Consider the following 19,128-nt stretch of genomic DNA (forward strand, 5'->3'; position numbering starts at 1 on the left):
CGGTCTGCCACACAGACCGTGACACAACAACCACTGATCAAAGCCAATGGGTTTACCACGGGTTCCCCAGTTTCACCCATCATCGCTAACTTGTACATGAAGGAAGTGGAAAAGAGGGCCTTGTTATCCTACCCGGGAACACACTGGTTCAGATATGTGGATGACACCTAGGTGAAAATCAAATCTCAGGACGTACCACAATTCATGGATCACAGTAACTCAGTGGACCAACACTTAAAATTCACCAGGGAGGATATGAAAAGTAGCAAGTTAGCCTTCTTAGACTGTGAGATTTCCATCAGTAATGGGGGACATCTAAAAGCTGATGTGTACCCCAAATCTATGCAGTATTTAAGGTTTGACTCTCATCATCGACTGGAGCATAAACTGGGTGTCATCAGGACGCTACAACACAGAGCGAACACCATCTCCACAGACACAGCGGCCAGGGAAGCAGAAGAACATCACATTAAGAAGGCTCTGAGTAAATGTGGTTATCCCAGCTGGGCATTTATCAAAGCTGGGAAGGCACCTAAAGAAATCTCCAGCCTAACCAAGAGAGAAGGACAACTCCTGCCTAAGCAAAAACCCTTAGTGATCCCCCTATGTGTCAGGAGTATCAGAACTGTTGAGATGCATTTTTTCTAAACACAGAGTCTGTGTGGCTTATAAACCCCTAAACACACCAATATTGAACTATTGGATCAGGTCCCCGGACACAAATAGACTAACATAGTGTACGCTGTTAAGTGCCAGGAGGATTGCCAGGATTTATACATCAGGGAAACCAAACAACCTCTGGCGAAGCGGATGGTACAACACAGAAGAGCAACCTTGTCAGGCCAGGACTCCGCAGTCTATTTACACCTACAGGCCAGTGAACACTCTTTCATTGATGAGGATGTACACATCCTGGACAGGGAGGAATGGTGGTTTGAGCGGGGAGTCAGACTAGCTGGGCAGCAGACTGATTTACGTGAAAAGGGAACGACCATCTCTGAATCGAAGAGGGGGCCTAAGGGTACATCTTTCACCATCTTACAATGCTGTCATTGCAGCCATTCCCCAACTCTCTGTGAATGGTACTTGTGGCCATTGATCAGTGGCCATTGATCAGTGGTTGTTGATCAATGGTCATGACAATTTGCACACTAATGATCAAGGAACTGACCTCCCAGCCCATTGTTCATTAAGTGGTCTAGTGTCAGTTATTGTGCAAATGTACTGTTTATAAGGTTGGGCAAACCTGCGGTCAGCAGACTGAAGAAGTCACTTGGATGATTGAGAAACGTTTCTCCCATCAAAAACGCTATGTCCAGAAGAACAGAATCAACGTTTTGGAATATACATTTATCATTTCTTCTGAAACAAATGTGGATAAAAATGTTCACTTCACAGTAACACATTTCTTAACAATTCTATGCATTACTGATATAGGACAGACTTTCTTTATAATAACTCCTCACTGTATTTATCTACTTTACTGGCAAACTTTATGTCAGTGTACAGTTTATGCTATGCATAACATAACACGATATAACATGCACTGTGTATAGTTCTGATAATACACAGTGGTAAGAATAGTCAGCATGACATATTTTTACTGCAAGGAAGACATAATTCACTTTTGCACCACAGCTGAACTCCACTGACATTAGTGGTCCCTTTATGTCACTAACAGGTCAAAGCTTTAGTGATTCTAGCGCTTTGTTTTATAGCCAAATATCTACTTAACTAATAGCATTTAGCATTTCCAATTACTTCCAGTGTTGTGTGTGTGTGTGTGTGTGTGTGTGTGTGTGTGTGTGTGTGTGTGTGTGTGTGTGTGTGTGTGTGTGTGCGTGTGTGTTTATTAGAAAATACACTGAACTCCAACACCTTAGTAAACCTTGAACCAGGTAAACTGCAGGATGCTAGCAACAACTCGCTGAGATTAGCATCCTTGCCATGCAGCTAAGCCTCACTTAGTTAATGAAGTGGCTGTAGATTCTTTAAGTGTAGAGTCCTGTCTTCAAATGCATGTGTTCTTGCCAAATGGCATTTAAAATAATTACAGTCCTGAGAGAAACAAGTACTGCAGTGATGTTCTGTCTCAGAGGTTAGCTGATTAGCTTATGGTGCAGCACATAAGTGAAAAATCCTTTGAAAAGCAGATACAAGCATCAAAACGTGCACGTTTGTAACTTTAGAGCTATTCATTTGGAAAAATCACATGACCAATTTTAGGCTCAAATTACCGATTTACCACAGAATTTCAACCACTGGTGAATTGTCAGATGTTTTACTGTTACTGGATATGCTTCTGAGCAGGTAAAGAAGTAAGTTAAAGTTATTTTCAGAATTTTTCTTTGTTTCAAACAAAACAAAAGAACTGAAGTGCCACATAATATCTTATAAGTTAAAGGATAATCCTTTAACTCTTGTAGTACTTTAATGCAACTCACTTCAGGCAGAGCATTCTCATTCCAGACGTTGGTTCAGGCATTCAATATTCATCAGGTGCTAAATTATTCTCGTGCAATTTCATAAAATTCATGTATTGCGTGCATAAAGTCTCCTTGATTCTTGGCTCAGTTCTCCCATTCGCGCACCCTACCATCAATTTTTTTAAAATTATTAACAAGCTAACATAGAAAGACAGATGACCATTTACCGTTGCACCAACAGACATCTTAGTGACCAGTTAATCTGATTAGCAGGTATCTGGACAGTGCCAGAACCACTGCACAAATGAATTGTAATTTATAGAGGCACTTTTTACACTTTTTGCAAGCTGCATCCACAGATACTTTTTTAATACTCTTGCTCACACACACACAAACCCAGATAGATCCATAAGGGGCTAGCCCAGGTTTAGTATCTTTCCCAAGGACACTTCAACATACAGATGAAAGAGCTGGGGATCAAACAACCGACCATCATAAATAACAAGATTTTAGGGGGATCATTTTAGGGGTTGAGAACTGAGTAACCAGTGAGAAGAATAAGAGGTCCATCCATAATACTTGACTGAAACAGTATTACTTCTGCAACTACACCCCATATCATACTGCACCCACATGGATGAACATTAGGATCATTCAAATAAGGCACATATTATGGTGCACCCATCAACTATTTCCCTGTAATATTAACTTATCTGTTGCACTATTATTATAAGAGCTAAATAAATTCTGAAATTGTATCTGTAATACCAACTGACAAAGAAGCTAAAAATGTTTACTAAGGGTTGTTAAATGTATAAAAGATATCATATAGACAAAACTGCTGCTGTGACACGTGGTTTATGTTTTAGATACACCTGAATCTAAAGACAGAGACATCTCTGCTCTCTTCTAACTCAAAACTCCACGAATTACTGTACATTATTTTAAAATCATGGCTCCAAACAACAGATTCATCATGTTCATGACATGTTTGCTGTTGTCTTGTTTGGAAACCAATTATGCTGCAATAACTGGAACAGTATAGAGTGCAGAATAATAAATAGGCTGTTATGCTGCAGTCCAAACCTGACAGCAGTTATGGGTTGCCCTTGGAGACAGGCTGTCCACCGTGCCCATCCCGCCTTCAGTTCTCTCTGTTTCTTTTTCTGAAAGCAGAAACACACAAAATCAAAGCAAATCAGCAACATGTAGAAAATCTTTCTGCAAGCTGCTTAACAAAACACACAGTTACACTGAGAACAGAAGCTTTCTTGTGTGAATATGTAATCTGCTGGCTTTTTAAAAAAACAGATTTCAACAATTAAGGGCTTCTAAAACCAACTCGACCTTACAAGTTCAAAGCTGAAACTGTAAGATACTTTATCTAACATACATGTGCTTGTAAAGGCGACACAACAGACTGTGGCTCATGTCCGTGCTTACACAGTAACATGTAGTATTCATCAGCAATCATGTACACGCACATACCCAATTATTCTCGGTATTAGATGACTCACAGCATTAACATGACTCGCAGTGTCTCTGCCAACAAATACTTTTTTTTTGGCACCACTATTCTGTTTTGAGAGGCCATTGCCAAGTTTCAGTTCATTAAGCTTTTGAGAAAACCTCAACACCTAAGCAGCCATGTGAAAGGCAATGGTTTAACAGTTTTTAGTGTCACTATCTTAAGCGTAGGAATGTGTGGACCCACATAGAGAAACAATGGCAAATACTGATTTATGTGATCATTCTTATCTGACTTCTTATCATTGTTACTCCTACGGTGACTGCTTTTATTCTTGGCTATCATTATCACTCTCCATGGATGTGATTTCTGAAGAGGAAGAAGACCATTTCTTTTCTTTCTTTTTTATACTGTAAAGCAATCAGCAGCCCTCATTCTTCCCATGTCTATACTGATCATGTCACTTTTGTCATAGTACTTCATATACAAGGATAAGACTTAAAACCCAGAATTAAAAACAAACAAACAAAACATTTCACCTCATGTAGACAGAACTTGGTCTCAAAAACCTTCATCTTTATGAGCTCCCGTAGATTTTCTGTGCAGATTAAAAGGTAAAGAGAATAATAATAAAAATATTCAGGGTCTGGTTAAATGCAAAGGATCGGGGTTGTAAATAATTCTGTCTCACCTCCTGAACTAATTCTGGTGTGACCTAAGATGAAGTGGACAATCCGTATCCTGAAACAAGGACAAGAATCACTCATGCAGCTGATCATAAAGTACAAATGTCATTAGATTAGTGCATCTTTATTGATTCTTTAAAAAATGCATTTTAAAGAGACAACTAGGCATTCCACTTTCATAAAAACACAAAGGCGAAGACCTAATCTAAATACCACATGGTTAGAAAAATTTGGAAATAAATTGCTTGAGAACAAGTCCTTTGTAATGATAACACAACACAGTGCAAATAAACACTGGGATGCTTTAAGTGTCAGAAAACAGCAGCAAGGAATGTTTAAAATGCCAAAAATAGTTTCAGTGGCCTTGTTTACCTCGTACTGAGAGACACTGCGCTCTGATCTGAGCTCCAGTTGCAGGCATCGGACACCTTGAGCAGATACCTGTACTTCTCAAAGATTTCCTTGGGCGCTTGAATCCCATAGAAGACGTGATTATCATCTATGATTTTCTAACAGAAGGAAATTAAGATGAATGACTGTATGGATGAAATGTATATTTTATAGCAGAAATGTTAAGTGTACTATTAAACACTCACCGTGACTTTGAAGTTCTTTTTTTTTAGCTCTTCGATGTACTCAGTTTGCTTCTTGAAAGACTCTCTCTCCTGGTTATTAATCGTTTTGGCAACCAGGACGTAGTCATAAGAGAGTGGAGTGTGCTGAGTGACAAAAAACAATACGCCAAAATCAGACATTATATGCTCTAATATATGCATTAACATGGCCAGGACTGGAATTATAATTATATTAAACTATAACTGTGGACAATGGCTTACCACAGGCGGAAATGATTGCTGTTCATTGCCATTTTCTTTTACCACTCCCAGCAGCTCCAGCATCTCAATACTGGACTGAAGCATCAAAAACAATGAACAATGTTACATTATGAAATCACCCATGCTGATGTAAATACATTAAGTCGTGGTTTTAAAAATGGCATGAAAAGTATGTGGTAAAGACTTTTGTCACAACAGATGAGTTTCAGGAGGCCACTGTTTTGTGATACTGTGCTTGTGAAAGTAAGCAGGAAGGTTATCACCTCCAAAAGAATCCTGTCTAACGATAACACGGGGGCGTGACAATGAATGCCACTGCGCTGAGAAAGCAAAGCACAGAGAGCTAATCTAACCTGAATGAAAAACATGTAGTCTAGCAGTCAGTCCAAATCCATGCTTTCTTTAAGTCCTCAGGGGATTCTCTCACTGACACACGTACATCCACAAACAGTGAAGTCATGGCAGAGGCAGTAGCACCTGAACATCCTGATTCATACGCAGGGCAGATTAAAGCGTGAATATGTTCTGACCTCATCTGACTAACTTGATTTAAGTGAATCTGTAGTGGGTTTGATGTAATGACTGCTTGATGAAGCTATGTGCAGTCATGATAAACAGCAGGGCCGCTGATAACATAAATTCTGTTAAAGTGTGAGGCGGCCTCAGAGCATCTTCACTACGTAACGATAAAAAAAAAAAACAGAACCATCATTATTATTCATGAATCGGATCACCTACCTGTCTGTTGTGGAGAGGCATGATGAGTCGGTACTGAATGAAGCAGTGACTTTCCGGTTACAATAAAGCTTCGATCACCATTCAGTGACACCAAAGCCTCAGCTCAGCGATTTCTCCAGCTATAAAATGATATGATGTCTCTTCAACAAGCAGTAGGCAACTTCCGGATTGCATCTAAGATGAACTGCGACGTTGTTTCACCAGCAGAGGTATGTATAAAAACCGACTCTACCTGTTGCTGATGTCACGCCATCTATCTTTACAGCCTCCACCTTCTTCTGTGATCACTCAGTCCAGGGGGAAATCCAACAAAAAACAAGACAGGAAAAAACACAGTGTGATACAGAATAACCCCAGAGACAAAGAACATACAGCCAGCCAGTTGAACTACCTCCTTTTCACTTGACAGATACGATGGAATGGCTTTCCTTCTTCTTCTTTTTTTTGTTATGCCTCCTCCTTCTCTCCTATGAGCAAAGTACCATTTATCCACCGCTAGATGGAAGCAAACACACTGGCTGAAACCGCCTGTTAAACCCCCTGACTTGGCTGTGACTAAATCGTCCTACACACCATTGTCAGCACTGACTGTGACATTTACAAAATAAATAAATAAATAAAAATCTTACAAAATTTAAAAAAACATTTTGGAGTCTATAATGGAAGGACTAAGCAGGTTCGCTAACATTTACTAAAAAGGCAATACGGAAAAATAAAACAATAGGGGGAAGCACATTCATTCTAAATATTAGGACAAATATAGTTAAGTTCCCTGTTTAGAATGAGATCATTATATCTATGCACATGTGTTAAGCGGCACATTGTAATGGGCATCTTGTTTTGTTTGCTGGATATAATTGAATCTATTCCACCTATTTACAACAACCTGTCATCTTTACAGGTAGTACTAAAAGGCTTCAATGATTAGTATAGTCAATGTTCTGGTGTTTTTCATTGTGCTGGGGGTTTGAGATTCTCTGGATATACAGTCCTGTGCAAAAGACTTGAGGCACATTTTATTTCATTTTATTTTGGGAGGAAAAACAAGAAATGTGTGTAACCATTTATTGAAATGTGCAAATATAACTGGGTAATTACAGCATGTATAAGGCATAAACAGTTTATACAATTGTAACAAGCTTTGGTGCGACAACCTTTATTCTTCAACACAGCCTGAACTCTGTTAGGCAGCTTTATTATTGTTTCTTTAAGTAGTCTTCGGGAATAGTTCTCTGGGCTTCTTGAGACGTGTTCAAAGCTCTTTTTGGATACTGGGAACCTTTTGTTCCTTCCTCTGTGATCCCACACTGCTTCAGTGGTGTTGAGGTCTAGGGAGGCTGCTCTGTGTTTTTCTGTCCAGTCATGCTTTTACTGCATTGGGATCATTATGATGCTGTAAAATTAAACCATTGTCAGTCAGAAACATCCCAGATGGTACAACATGGTGAATCAAAATACGATTGTACTTTTCTAAATTTACAATTCCATAAATTTTGACAGGATCCCCAACACAGCTGGCTGAAATGGAGTCCCAGACTTCCACTGTGTTTTATAGATAGCTGTAGGCACTCACCATTGTAACTCTCTCCTGACATATTAATGATGACTTGAACTAAAACTTTCAAATTTGGATTCATGAGTCCATAAGATCTGTTAGCACTTCTTTTCAGTCCAGTTTAATTTATGTAATTTGGCATATCTCTGCCTTTACTCCATGTTTGCTTTCCTTAAGAATGACTTCTTAACAGCCATTGAGAGCATCTGTAATGAAGCTTCAGGGAACAATAAATGGACCAACCAGAGGGCCAGATCCACATCCCAGGTCCCGTGTAGGGTGTTGGCTGGATTTTTGTCCTGGTTATTGAGAGCATGACTTTCGGATACTGTTTGTTTGCTGATAGCTTTTGTTTTAGGTCTAGTTCTTCTGTAACTTAACAAATGAACAAACAATAGGCACTCCTCTAAAAATGATCAGGTTAAAGGAGTGAACTGCAAATGTGTGTGAATACAACCAATGTCCAAAGAAAAAAATCTTTAGGAAGACTGAAGAACGACTGCACAAGACCACTTCAAAAATTCTTCAATAAAGCACTGTATTTGTGTGGTTTCTGATTTCTGTATTGATTTGGTTATATTATGTAGTGAACTTGATTTTAGATTTCTGGCTTACTTACTACCATTGTGTGGGACCTATTTTCAATGTTTATGAAAAAAAGTGATTTTTCAATCTCAGATTCCTTGCCTTTGGCTCATGTTCTGTGAAGAATATATCAAATAGCACATTTTCATTGACTTCACACCTCTAATTACTGTGTTTCACCTCAATGTACTTGCTATTCCTGCACAAGATTCCAACATTGTTATATTTAAAGTACCTGCACGTATTTGCTCCAGCATTCCTGCACGTTACCCTCTGTTTTACAGCAACCATTATCTATCTTCTCACACTCTATCCTAGCTGTAAATCAGGCATCAGACATAACAAATAAAATTGTTTTGTGGCTCCTTACCAATCAAGATTGTAAAAAAGAGTCTCTGCTCAAAGAACCTCAGAGATTTTAGTTCAGAAAGAAGATTTGGAAAATCACAAAGAAAGAGTTTCCAGAATAGAGTCCTTTCACCATTATTGGATGGGGCAGTGCAGACAGTAGAGAGAAAGGTGGAATGACACAAAGGAAATGGTCTGGGGTAGACTGAAACCCAGCCCCCTTCAGTAAGAGCTCTTACCTTCAGTTCATGGCTCACCTGCTCAACCAGGTGAGCAATCTAAGCCCTGTCAGAGTCTGACGGTGAGTTTAACGATGAGAATGAGACACGCCATCAGTTAAAAAACACAAACTGAATGGTCTGCTCGCAAAGAAATGAGTCATCCTGTATGACTGCTGATGTGGTGCAATCAGAGACAAAATAAAAGGGTGATTCCTCTTATTAAATCTCAGATAAGCTGGCACAAACTGGCTCTTTGTTCAGTGCGGCTGATACAGTTATATAGGTGGACGCAAACCTGTTCACCTGTGATGTTTTATTAGATAGTAAACATAATTGTTCAAGATTAACATGTTTTTTATTATGATTATGATTATTTTTTTCAAAATTTTACCTTAAAAATGATAGACCTTTTATTCATAAATGGGCGACAACAGGGGTCAATATCAATCATGTGGTCTGCATCACTTAGAACTGAAATAAAGCTGGTTTTAGGGTTCTGTTGATTTAAAAACACAATAATCCACCCAATCCCCCTCCAATATACAGACACACAGTCACAGATACACACACACACATGGCTGTTGGTTCTCACAAGGATAGTAGAATGCAGATTTCTGTCCTCACAAAGAAAGCTAGACACAAACACACACACACACACAACATCCAGTGGCTGCTTTTCCCCTCCAGCACAACTATTTTGATGAGCACTTCCTTTACTGTTGTTCTTGCAGAGACACGTTTTTACAGCACAATCACCTACTGAAATCATTTTAAGTCTCTATCAACAATTTATGTACACACTATTTTATATTTGTCATGTATGGAGGGTCATGTCACATAAAAACCTTATTAAAGCCAGTATGAGATTAAATCAACAGGATAGCCATGACTAAGCATACAATAAAATTGAATGACTAAACATTTGGCCTATCATAATTTGACTAATGTATGTATCTGATACTACAATTAGATTCTGTGTCACCTCAATGTATTTAAACCTGCCTGGTGTCATTACAGCTATACTTTATTGAGCTATGTTTTCATTCTGTTTTAATGATTTTGTGAGATGATGGGGATATGATTCCAGCTGTGCAGTCTGGATCTATTTCTGTGGCCCTCTTCTTAAACTTTAACTAAAGAAAAGGCAAAGTAACATGTCAAATGGGTGGTCCTCCGTGCCTTGTTATTAAGGAGGATTTTCATCATTAGTCTTGGAATCCTGGAAAGGCAACGCTCACCCAGGAAAACCCACATCTCAAGGAAGATAGGCGATATGAGGGCGGAGAAAAAGTGGTTGCGAAAATAAGCTGCTGTATTTCTGTACTCCACCACACCCCTAAGAGGAGGACATCATAATTACACCCACACAGGATTGTAGAACCACTTCAAGGGTGATGGAGGGGGTGGGGGCACTGCTACTAAATTTGACCCCAGTGTAAGAAGACTGGCTGGGGTGGATAGGAGGTGGAGTGAAAATGCTGCAGATAGTCTCTTTCCTGAACTCCACGCCAGAGAGGAAAAGACGTGCCAAACAAAGTCCTGCTCTAAACAAATCTAAGCAAATATATACAAACATCCACTGCTGAGGGGATTAGTTCCAGGAAATGTCTGCTCAACAAAGAAGTGAAAGTCTTATATTTCATACATATATATATATATATATAATCAAATTCAAATTTTATTTGTCACACACACACAACCATACACAGTATGACATGGGGGTGAAATGCTTGTAGCTGTACAATGCCCGACCATTAAATGACAGAAAAAAGGTTTTACAGTATTTACAATTTACAGGTTACTACAAAATTTACAAATTAACTTAGGAATTTACAGTAAAAAATGTGCAAACAGCAGAAAGAGATTATAAAGATTATAAATTATAGGAAATGTGTGGTGGTGTGTGTGGTGATGTGATGTGTGTGAGAGTCCAGTCTTATAGTGATGTGTGTGGGAGAGTCCAGTCCTACACCTGGTTCAGGGCCTGAATAGCCTGGGGGAAGAAGCTCCTCCTCATTCTCTCTGTTTTGGCCTTAAGGGAGCGGAAGCGCTTCCCAGACCTCAACAGTGAGAAGAGTCCATTGTTGGGATGGGAGAGGTCCATCATAACCTTCCTAGCTTTGGACTTGCACCGCTTGGTGTAGATGGACAGCAGGTCAGGGAGCTCTGATTGAATGATGCGTTCGGCTCTAGCGCACCACTCTTTGCAGATCTTTTCTGTCCTGCTTGGTGCTGTTCCCAAACCAGGTGCAGATGTTTGCCGTCAGGACGCTCTCGATGGTGCAGGAGTAGAAGTTCTTGAGCACCTTCACTGGCAGATGGAAGTCTCTAAGTCTTCTGAGGAAGAAGAGACGTTGACGGGCTTTCTTAACCAGGGTGTTGATGTGACAGGACCATGACAGGTCCTGAGTGAATTGGACACCCAGGTATCAGAAACTGTCCACTCTCTCCACTGGTGTGCCACTGATGATGAGGGGTTTGTAATTCCTCGCCTGCTTTGTAGTGAAGTCCACGATCAGCTCCTTAGTCTTGCTGATGTTTAGGAGGAGGTTATTCTCCTGGCACCAGTTCTCCAGGTTCCTAATCTCCTCCAGGTAGGCCATCTCGATATTGTCGGAGATCAGGCCCACAACAACAGTATCGTCAGCAAACTTGACAATGGAGGTGGTGTCTGATGTGGCTACACAGTCATAAGTGTACAGTGAGTACAGCAGGGGGCTTAAAACACAGCCCTGAGGCACTCCAGTGCTGAGTGAGATGGAGGGGGAGACTTGTTTTCCCACCCTCACTGATTGGGGTCTGTCTGTGAGGAAGTTGAGGATCCACTGACACAGTGATGAGCTGAGTCCTAGATCCGTCAACTTGGTGAAAAGCTTAGAGGCAATTATTGTGTTGAATGCTGAACTGTAGTCCACGAACAGCATCCTAACATAATTCCCTCTGCCAGTGTCCAGGTGACTCAAGGATGTGTGGAGCAGGTGAGATATGGCATCGTCTGTGGAACGATTAGGTAAGCAAACTGAAGTGAGTCGATGGTGGCAGGAAGTGAAGAAGTGATGTGATCTCTCATCAGTCTTTCAAAACACTTCATCACAATTGAAGTCAGTGCTACTGGACGGTAGTCATTGTGGCAAGCGGGCTGTTGTTTCTTTGGAACAGGGACAATGATGGACTGTTTGAAGCACGTGGGAACCACTGCTTGGGCCAGGGAGAGGTTGAAGATCTCCATGAACACCGGTGCTAGCTGGTCAGCGCAGGCTCTCAGGACCCAGCCAGGGATTGCATCTGGTCCTGCTGCCTTCCTGGTGTTCACCCTCCTGAAGGTGTTCCTCAGGGCATGCTCTGTGATGATGAATGCATTTTCTTCACTGGTGCACTCCGAGCGCGCGCAGCCGTTTGTTGTTTTAATTGCTGCGGCGTCAAAGCGAGCATAAAACGTGTTCAGCTCATCAGCCAGTGAAGCATCGGCATTCATCATTGACGAAGCTGGTCGTTTATCATTTTATCACCTCATGGCACATGAGGTGATAAAATGGGGTCACCGTGTACCCATTTAACTACCTGAACACCCTCTTATGTGAAAGACAGAGTAGCTTGTGGGATCCTACACATACTGGGAAATGTGTTGTGTCTGTTCACATGAGTGTTTGTGTGAGAAAGAGACAGTGCCTTCCCAAAGTTAACCCTGGACATTTTGCTAAACAAATTACACAAATGAAGTTTTACAAGACATCACTGACTAAAAAAGGAAACAAAATCCTTGTGACCATGTGACCTCTGTTTTGGTTTAAAGCAGCAGCAGCATTTTCATTGTGAATTGACAGATCTTATCACAAGGGCTGGGTTGTTGCTATGGCTTCTTCTTCTTTTATTTTTAGCTTTTTCATTGGTTTCAGTGTGTGAATAAGTGAACCAATGATTAGGAGACAAGTTGGGACAGAGCCATGTTTACCGCTGTGTAGCATTCCCTCTTCTTTAGACAACACTCTGTAAATATCTTTCAGCGCCTGTGGTGCCTTTTCCGATCTATAAAGTTCCAGTTCTATGTATAATGGGTCAGAGATGCAGCCACTGAATGCAAGTCAGATGTTTCATCTCATCTTTAGTCTGTAAAAAGTGTCCATCTCTTTGCAATTTTTATGTTGAGGAACAGTAATGTTGTAAATGTAGATTTTTGCAGACTGGTGATTCTCTGTCCATCCTCACTTCTGAAAATCTCTGCCTCTCTAATGTCCTCTTATCTATGCATATTCATGTTACTGACCTGTTGTCTATGGAACGCCAGGACTGCCATAATGAATTAATTAAATACACCATTAAATAATTAATTAAATGTGGCAATAATTAATTAAAATTGGAATTAATTAATTAAATAAATAGTTATGACACATGTAATTAATTAATTATTGCCACATTTAATTAATTATTTAATGGTGTATTTAATTAATTCATTATGCGATTCACATTCGTATATACGCAGCCAATCAACGTAGTTGACAGGCTATGACAGCGTCCTTATGTGCCGACACTGGTGTTTTAGCTAGCAAAGCGGTGTGGCTGATGTGGAGTGAAGCCAACGTGTACAACCATTGGAGATGTGAGCAGGACAGACGAAAAATTGATGGGAAAAGTGTGGACTTTATAACAGTTTTTAAATTGTGTTGATAGGCCACATAACACCAGAGTTGTGATAAAAAGAAATGCAATGTTTGGTTTTCTTCCTTAATACTATCGTTGTTTATATTTACTGCGGGAAGAAACGGTAAAAACTGCGTTTTATAAGAAAAAAAGCTTGAAAGCATTCTCCGCCTGTGAGCAAAAACAACCCCGCCCCCTCTCCCCCGCTGCCCCTTTACTATTCGTCCAAAAAAGTACCATGCCGACCAATCAAAAAATGATATGACAACCTGGCATCTAGTTGTTAAGAAACGGGGGAAGTTTTAGGAGTGACGGCAGTGTTTTGAGATGTGAGAGATTTGAGACATTTAGCGCAAATCTTGTGTAGTTAGTGTGTAGTGTAGTTTTGTTGTGTGTGTCAGAACAATGAGGCGACTGCTGAATGTTACAGGTGTTACAGGAGTGATACATCTCCTGTTGTCAGCAATGGCGTGTCCAGCGGGGTGGCCTGGGGGGGCACAGGCCACCCCCCCAACCAGACTGGCCACCCCAGGTGCCACCCCAAAGGCAAAACAATAAAATTCAATCAAATATCAAATGTACGATTATGTTTTCACGGTGAAGCTCAGATATCCGAGTGTAAGTGAATGCAGCATCGGCTTCTGCGCTATGTGCATCACGTTAGCAAAGGTAGGAGAGCCAAGCAGAAAGACGGCACTGCAGGAAACAATTTTTCGGTGAAAGAAAATGAGGACAGAATAAATGTCCCGGTAAGTAATATTAAGTTTGTTGAGTTTAGTAAACTTCGGTGAAATTAGAATCCCAAGGAAAAAATAACACTTAAAGAATTATTGCAGCCCTCGAATATTTCTGACAGTATGCTACAGAGGGGAGCTAACATAAGAGTTATGAGTTATAAGATATAATCTAAGTCGTAACATTGCTGTATGGAGCTGCAGAATGGAAAAAGACACAAAGCTGGATTTATTCTGTCTTTACGCTGCACAGCTGCCTCTTCTTCTCTCATTCTCCCCCCTCCCTCTCCTGTTGCTACTTCAATCATGAAACTGATCAATGATCAGCTGATCGTCTCTCTTGTTTATTTATCGCCCACTTTGCGCCAGAAAGAGGAAACCAGCAGATGTCGCGCTAAACAACAGCAGCACGTTTAAGCTTGATCAGCTGTTGTTAGAATTTATTTAATATTAATTTCTAGTATCAGCTGATGTTTGCTGGAGCCACAGCTGTAAAGCTGCTGGTCATGATGTCGGTTTGGATATGTGGTGAGAGGGAAACATGAAGATGAAACCAGGAGATGTCCTTACTGAATCATCAGAGCTGTGATGGAGAAACAGGTTTACCTTTTAGGTGACATGAATGAGTTGAAGGGAAGTTATGAACTGTTTCTGAGAGACAAATAACACCAGCATCCTTTTCTAAGCAGCTGACAGCTGGTAACTGTGCAGGGGCAGGTCTAGCAAAGTGTTGCCAGGGGGCAGGTAGGGCATTAACAGGGAAAGGTGGGGCACAAAGAAATACTTTTCTTTCTTATTCTCAATTTAAATATCTAGCTTTTATTAAATAATTATCTAAATCTTACAACCAAAGTTTTTATCTGACGTAAAATGTATAGAAATCATACATATACCAACAAGACTGTACATCACTGTCACAACAGCATTTGTTTTCAGTCAAAGGCTTTATGGCTTTAATACCTGGGGGGCCGGTCTCTAGTCAAAATGCCCGATTTTCTGTCCCAGTCCAGCCCTGCAGGTTAATACTGGCAGTGTCACCATGCCAGCTGACTGGATTTCATCATCAGCCAGTGTTGTTCTTTATCAATATTACCAAAGTTTACCATAAGGCAGCATAGAAAGTATTTACTTGCCTTTAGGTTTTATTCAAATGTTAGTCTTTTCAGTTGTTTCCCCACTTTTTTCCTGTTTCACAATCAAACACCAGTTTGTGAGAAGATTATCTTCTTTTTTTAACAGGCAGATAAAGTTTTGCATTGGCTAATTTGTCAATTGTTTGTTACAAATGTTCATATTTTAATATTAAAAAATGTTTTTGCCCAAAACATATGTGTACTATATGTCAGTAAAAATACTATGCAAATATTGCTGTCCTTGAATGCTGAGTAAACACTGACAAAACACTGATTGTATCTCTTGTCCTTTAGCAACGCAGTATCTAAAAACTTTGCACCGTAGTGGTTAAAATCTCATTCTAATAAGAGTTAAAAGCGCATTCGGTTATTAGGTTTACAGGGTTATTGAATTATGGTTAATAGAATTGTTTTTAACATTATCTGCCAATTACATCTGCCACCCTTCTCCAAATCTGTGCCCCTACCTGGCCCCCCCAACAAAAAATTTCTAGACACGCCACTGGTTGTCAGGCCTGCAGGTATCAGGCTGTTTTTCTCCTTTATCTCATAGTGGACAGAAATTATTTGTTGGAGTAGCACAAATAATTTGTGTGGCATCAAATTTGATGCAGAACAGTAAATAGTTTGAGATGTTTAGTTAAAAACGCCTTGGCTGCATTTAACCCTCTGATGCATAGTGGTCACTGGAGTGGACAGCTACTAAAACGTACATATCTCTTTAATGCATTGGTTTCTATGGTGGAACTGCATATTAGCCTCTAGAGTGCTCTCTGCTGCCATGCTCCATTGAGGTCAATTCAGTGTTCAGTTAGTGCAACTGCAAGTAAATTTCCTCTGAATCAAAGATGGCAGACAAACTGTCACCCCTGCCGACCACTGCTGGCATATCCTGTCAATCCTTCTATGCTAAAAGAGCCCAACAGGTAAAAAAAATATGATGATATGCAGTAACATCTAGGGAAGGATATTATCTGTTTGGAATAAGAAATTGTTATGTCTAATATGTAGAAAACTACGATTAACCATGTGTCCACTGTAGTGGACATCATGCATTACCCACTATATTTTTTTAACATAAGTCATAAATTGTCTCACTGTTTTTTGGGACTGTTTTGGTTATAAGTAAGCATATAATTGTTACATTTATAAGCTACTCATTTAAAATGTATATTTCTGTGCAGATCAGCTGTAGTTTGAGTTACTATAATAATTATTTTATCATATTTTGTAGACTTCAAATGCAGCAAAGAATAAGGCAGCGTACAGAATAGTCCAGGAAATTCCATCCAGCTCCAGTGATGATGATTTCATTGATGAGTGCAGTGATGATGAGTTCAGTGATAAGTCCAGTGATGATGAGAGTGGCTGCCAGAGCAGAACAGAGACATAGGAACTACGGACAGCCTAGGTGTGATGAACACAGAAGTGTTTGGAGATGCAGAGACTAAGATGTCAGTTTGTGTTTTCTTCCAGCATGCTACTAAGGGCTTGGTAATACTGTCCTGCATCGTTATAGAACTGTGTAGACTCAAAAATGTTTCTCTTGTTGGAGATAGTTTGCCATATTCAGGTGTAGGATTCACAGCTAGGACTGTTGATTGGTTTTGTTATTTACGTCTAAACATTGGGGCCTTATGAGTTGAAAGTTCCAAAAAAATTGCTGAGATGTTTTTCAAAGGATACAAGCAAACAAGTGTTTGTATATTTACAATAGAACACAAGGTAATTAATTTTTATAGTAAATTCACAGTATTTCATGCTAAGTGCTCAGGCGCATGTAGTCCACTGGAGTGGACAAGTTTATAACTTTATAAAAAAACATATTTTTGGGGAAAAAAGAGTTGAACATTTTTTTTCATGTCCTGAGAAGAATAAAAGCACTTAAGAAAAAAATCTTGACCAAGGCTTTCATAATTCATGCATCAGAGGGTTAAAAAATAGCTGCAAAAAACGTTGTTTGCTAAACTCAGTTACTTTTTTTGAAGAAGTAACTATATAATTAATTGCCCAACATTGGTCATTATATACTGTATTTTGCAGACAGAGAGTTACAGGACTCTCTCCCAGACCACAGACTCATACTCATGATACAAGTCAGAGCTTTATAAAAAGAAAAAAAAAAGAAAGTTGTGTTTTCGAAATTGGGGTTCAAGTTATTTTTACTTCCAATAGTCTTAACATGTCAATGACTAGATTTTTTTTTTTACATTTTCATTGTAAGTGGGCTAGTTAATTAAAGGTAGTCTAACATAAATGTAAATGCTGTAATTCGATTTGATTTTAATAAACCATGTAACTTGGATGGATTCGATGCTGGCATCACCACAGTGCACACGTCTGATGTCGCTCACAGTGGTCCCAGGGATCGCTCAGGGAGTTTGTGTACTTGCTCAGACACATGAAAAATTAGAGGGAACATTGCTCCTGGTACAACTTAACTTTTTGAGACTTGTAGCTGGCTCAAATTTAAAAAGAGATCATATTTTTCTATGAAAAAGTAAAATGTCTCAGCTATTTGTTGTTGTTTTTTTAATCATCTGTTTATTATAAAAGCTGAGAAAGCGACCAGCATAGTATGGAAACTTCCAAAAATTTAAAATGCATCAAAGAATTGTACATATCATATAAACATAGAAATAGTGTATAAAAGAAAACAAGCACAGACTTCTCCAGATAAACATTTCCTTGTAAATTTTAATTACTGACTGGCTTTTAATAGTTGATACACATTTTAGAGACTTTGAGAAACATAAACATAATTCTGCACTGCATATACATACAAGGTCTTGAAAAATTGGGTCCCATCTTATCTTAAGAACCTCCTTGTACCATACCACCACAATAGAGCACTTTGCTCTCAGATTGCTGGTTTACATGTGGTTCCTAGAATATTTAAAAATAGAATGGGAGTCAGAGCCTTCAGCTTTTAGGTCTCTCTTCTGTGGAGACAGCTCTCAGTTTGTATTTAGGGAACAGAAACCATTTCTACTTTTAAGATCAGACTTAAAACTTTGCATTTTAAGGAAGCTTATAGTTAGGGCTGGATCAGGTGACTCCTCCCTTATTTGGCTGCCCCTCCCTGAGCCTGATTTTGCTGGATGTTTCTTCCCCTTAAATGGGAGTTTTTTACTTCCTATTGCCGCTAAAATGGTTGATCACAGGGGTTTCTATGATTGATGATTGTTGATCTACCTTGCAGCATAAAGTACATGTAGGTAACTCTCCGTGTGACTTGGCACTATATAAATAAAACTGAACTGAATTACATAATATATCTAATAAAACAACCAGGTTAATAATATTATGTAACTATTTTCCATACAGTCAAAATAGGTGCTTCCACAGAGTTATACGCTTTTGCTGCTCAGTCCTGGAAAAATTAAATTTACCAACAACTTTTAGCAATTTTGACATGGGTCCCCCAAACGGGGGAAATAGCATGAACAAACAAACAAGTGCAAATGATTTTATTAGAAAAATACAAAGAAACCAGTTAAGGTCATATTGCGCAAAGTTCAGGTTAAATACATAGAGATACGTTTAACAAATACATACAATTCAATCTAACACTATCTACCAAGAACAATGGAAAGATTCAGGCTATTAACACAAAAACTGAATGTAAATGTGTTAAATTACCATTAGTTTGACTACGATGACCTGGATGACTGAGAACCTTCACAGCCATTAGTTTGTTTCTTTGTTTTTGTGTTTTATCTACGGTAAGCGTAATATTGTCACCTGGACTATCTTCTTG

At 39.4% G+C, this 19,128-nt stretch overlaps 1 protein-coding gene across 1 annotated transcript in view; it reads right to left on the bottom strand.

The window, feature by feature from the left end:
- LOC146665005 (anoctamin-9) overlaps positions 1–6,550 on the bottom strand; it is a 17,203-nt gene extending 10,653 nt beyond the window's left edge. Inside the window, exons 1-8 of the mRNA XM_085412391.1 lie at positions 6,387–6,550; positions 6,155–6,273; positions 5,417–5,491; positions 5,177–5,299; positions 4,953–5,089; positions 4,586–4,635; positions 4,434–4,492; positions 3,513–3,592 (exon numbers count right to left, since the gene is read on the bottom strand). Of these exons, the coding sequence (XP_085268517.1) occupies positions 3,513–3,592; positions 4,434–4,492; positions 4,586–4,635; positions 4,953–5,089; positions 5,177–5,299; positions 5,417–5,491; positions 6,155–6,175 (545 nt within the window). The 5' untranslated portion in view covers positions 6,176–6,273; positions 6,387–6,550. The remainder of the gene's footprint in view (positions 1–3,512; positions 3,593–4,433; positions 4,493–4,585; positions 4,636–4,952; positions 5,090–5,176; positions 5,300–5,416; positions 5,492–6,154; positions 6,274–6,386) is intronic.
- Between the last annotated feature and the right edge of the window lie 12,578 nt (positions 6,551–19,128).

The sequence above is a fragment of the Rhamphochromis longiceps genome, linkage group LG7, assembly GCF_057381845.1.
Source record: "Rhamphochromis longiceps isolate RC_006_pf linkage group LG7, R_longiceps_female_GT1.1, whole genome shotgun sequence".
NCBI lineage: Eukaryota > Metazoa > Chordata > Actinopteri > Cichliformes > Cichlidae > Rhamphochromis > Rhamphochromis longiceps.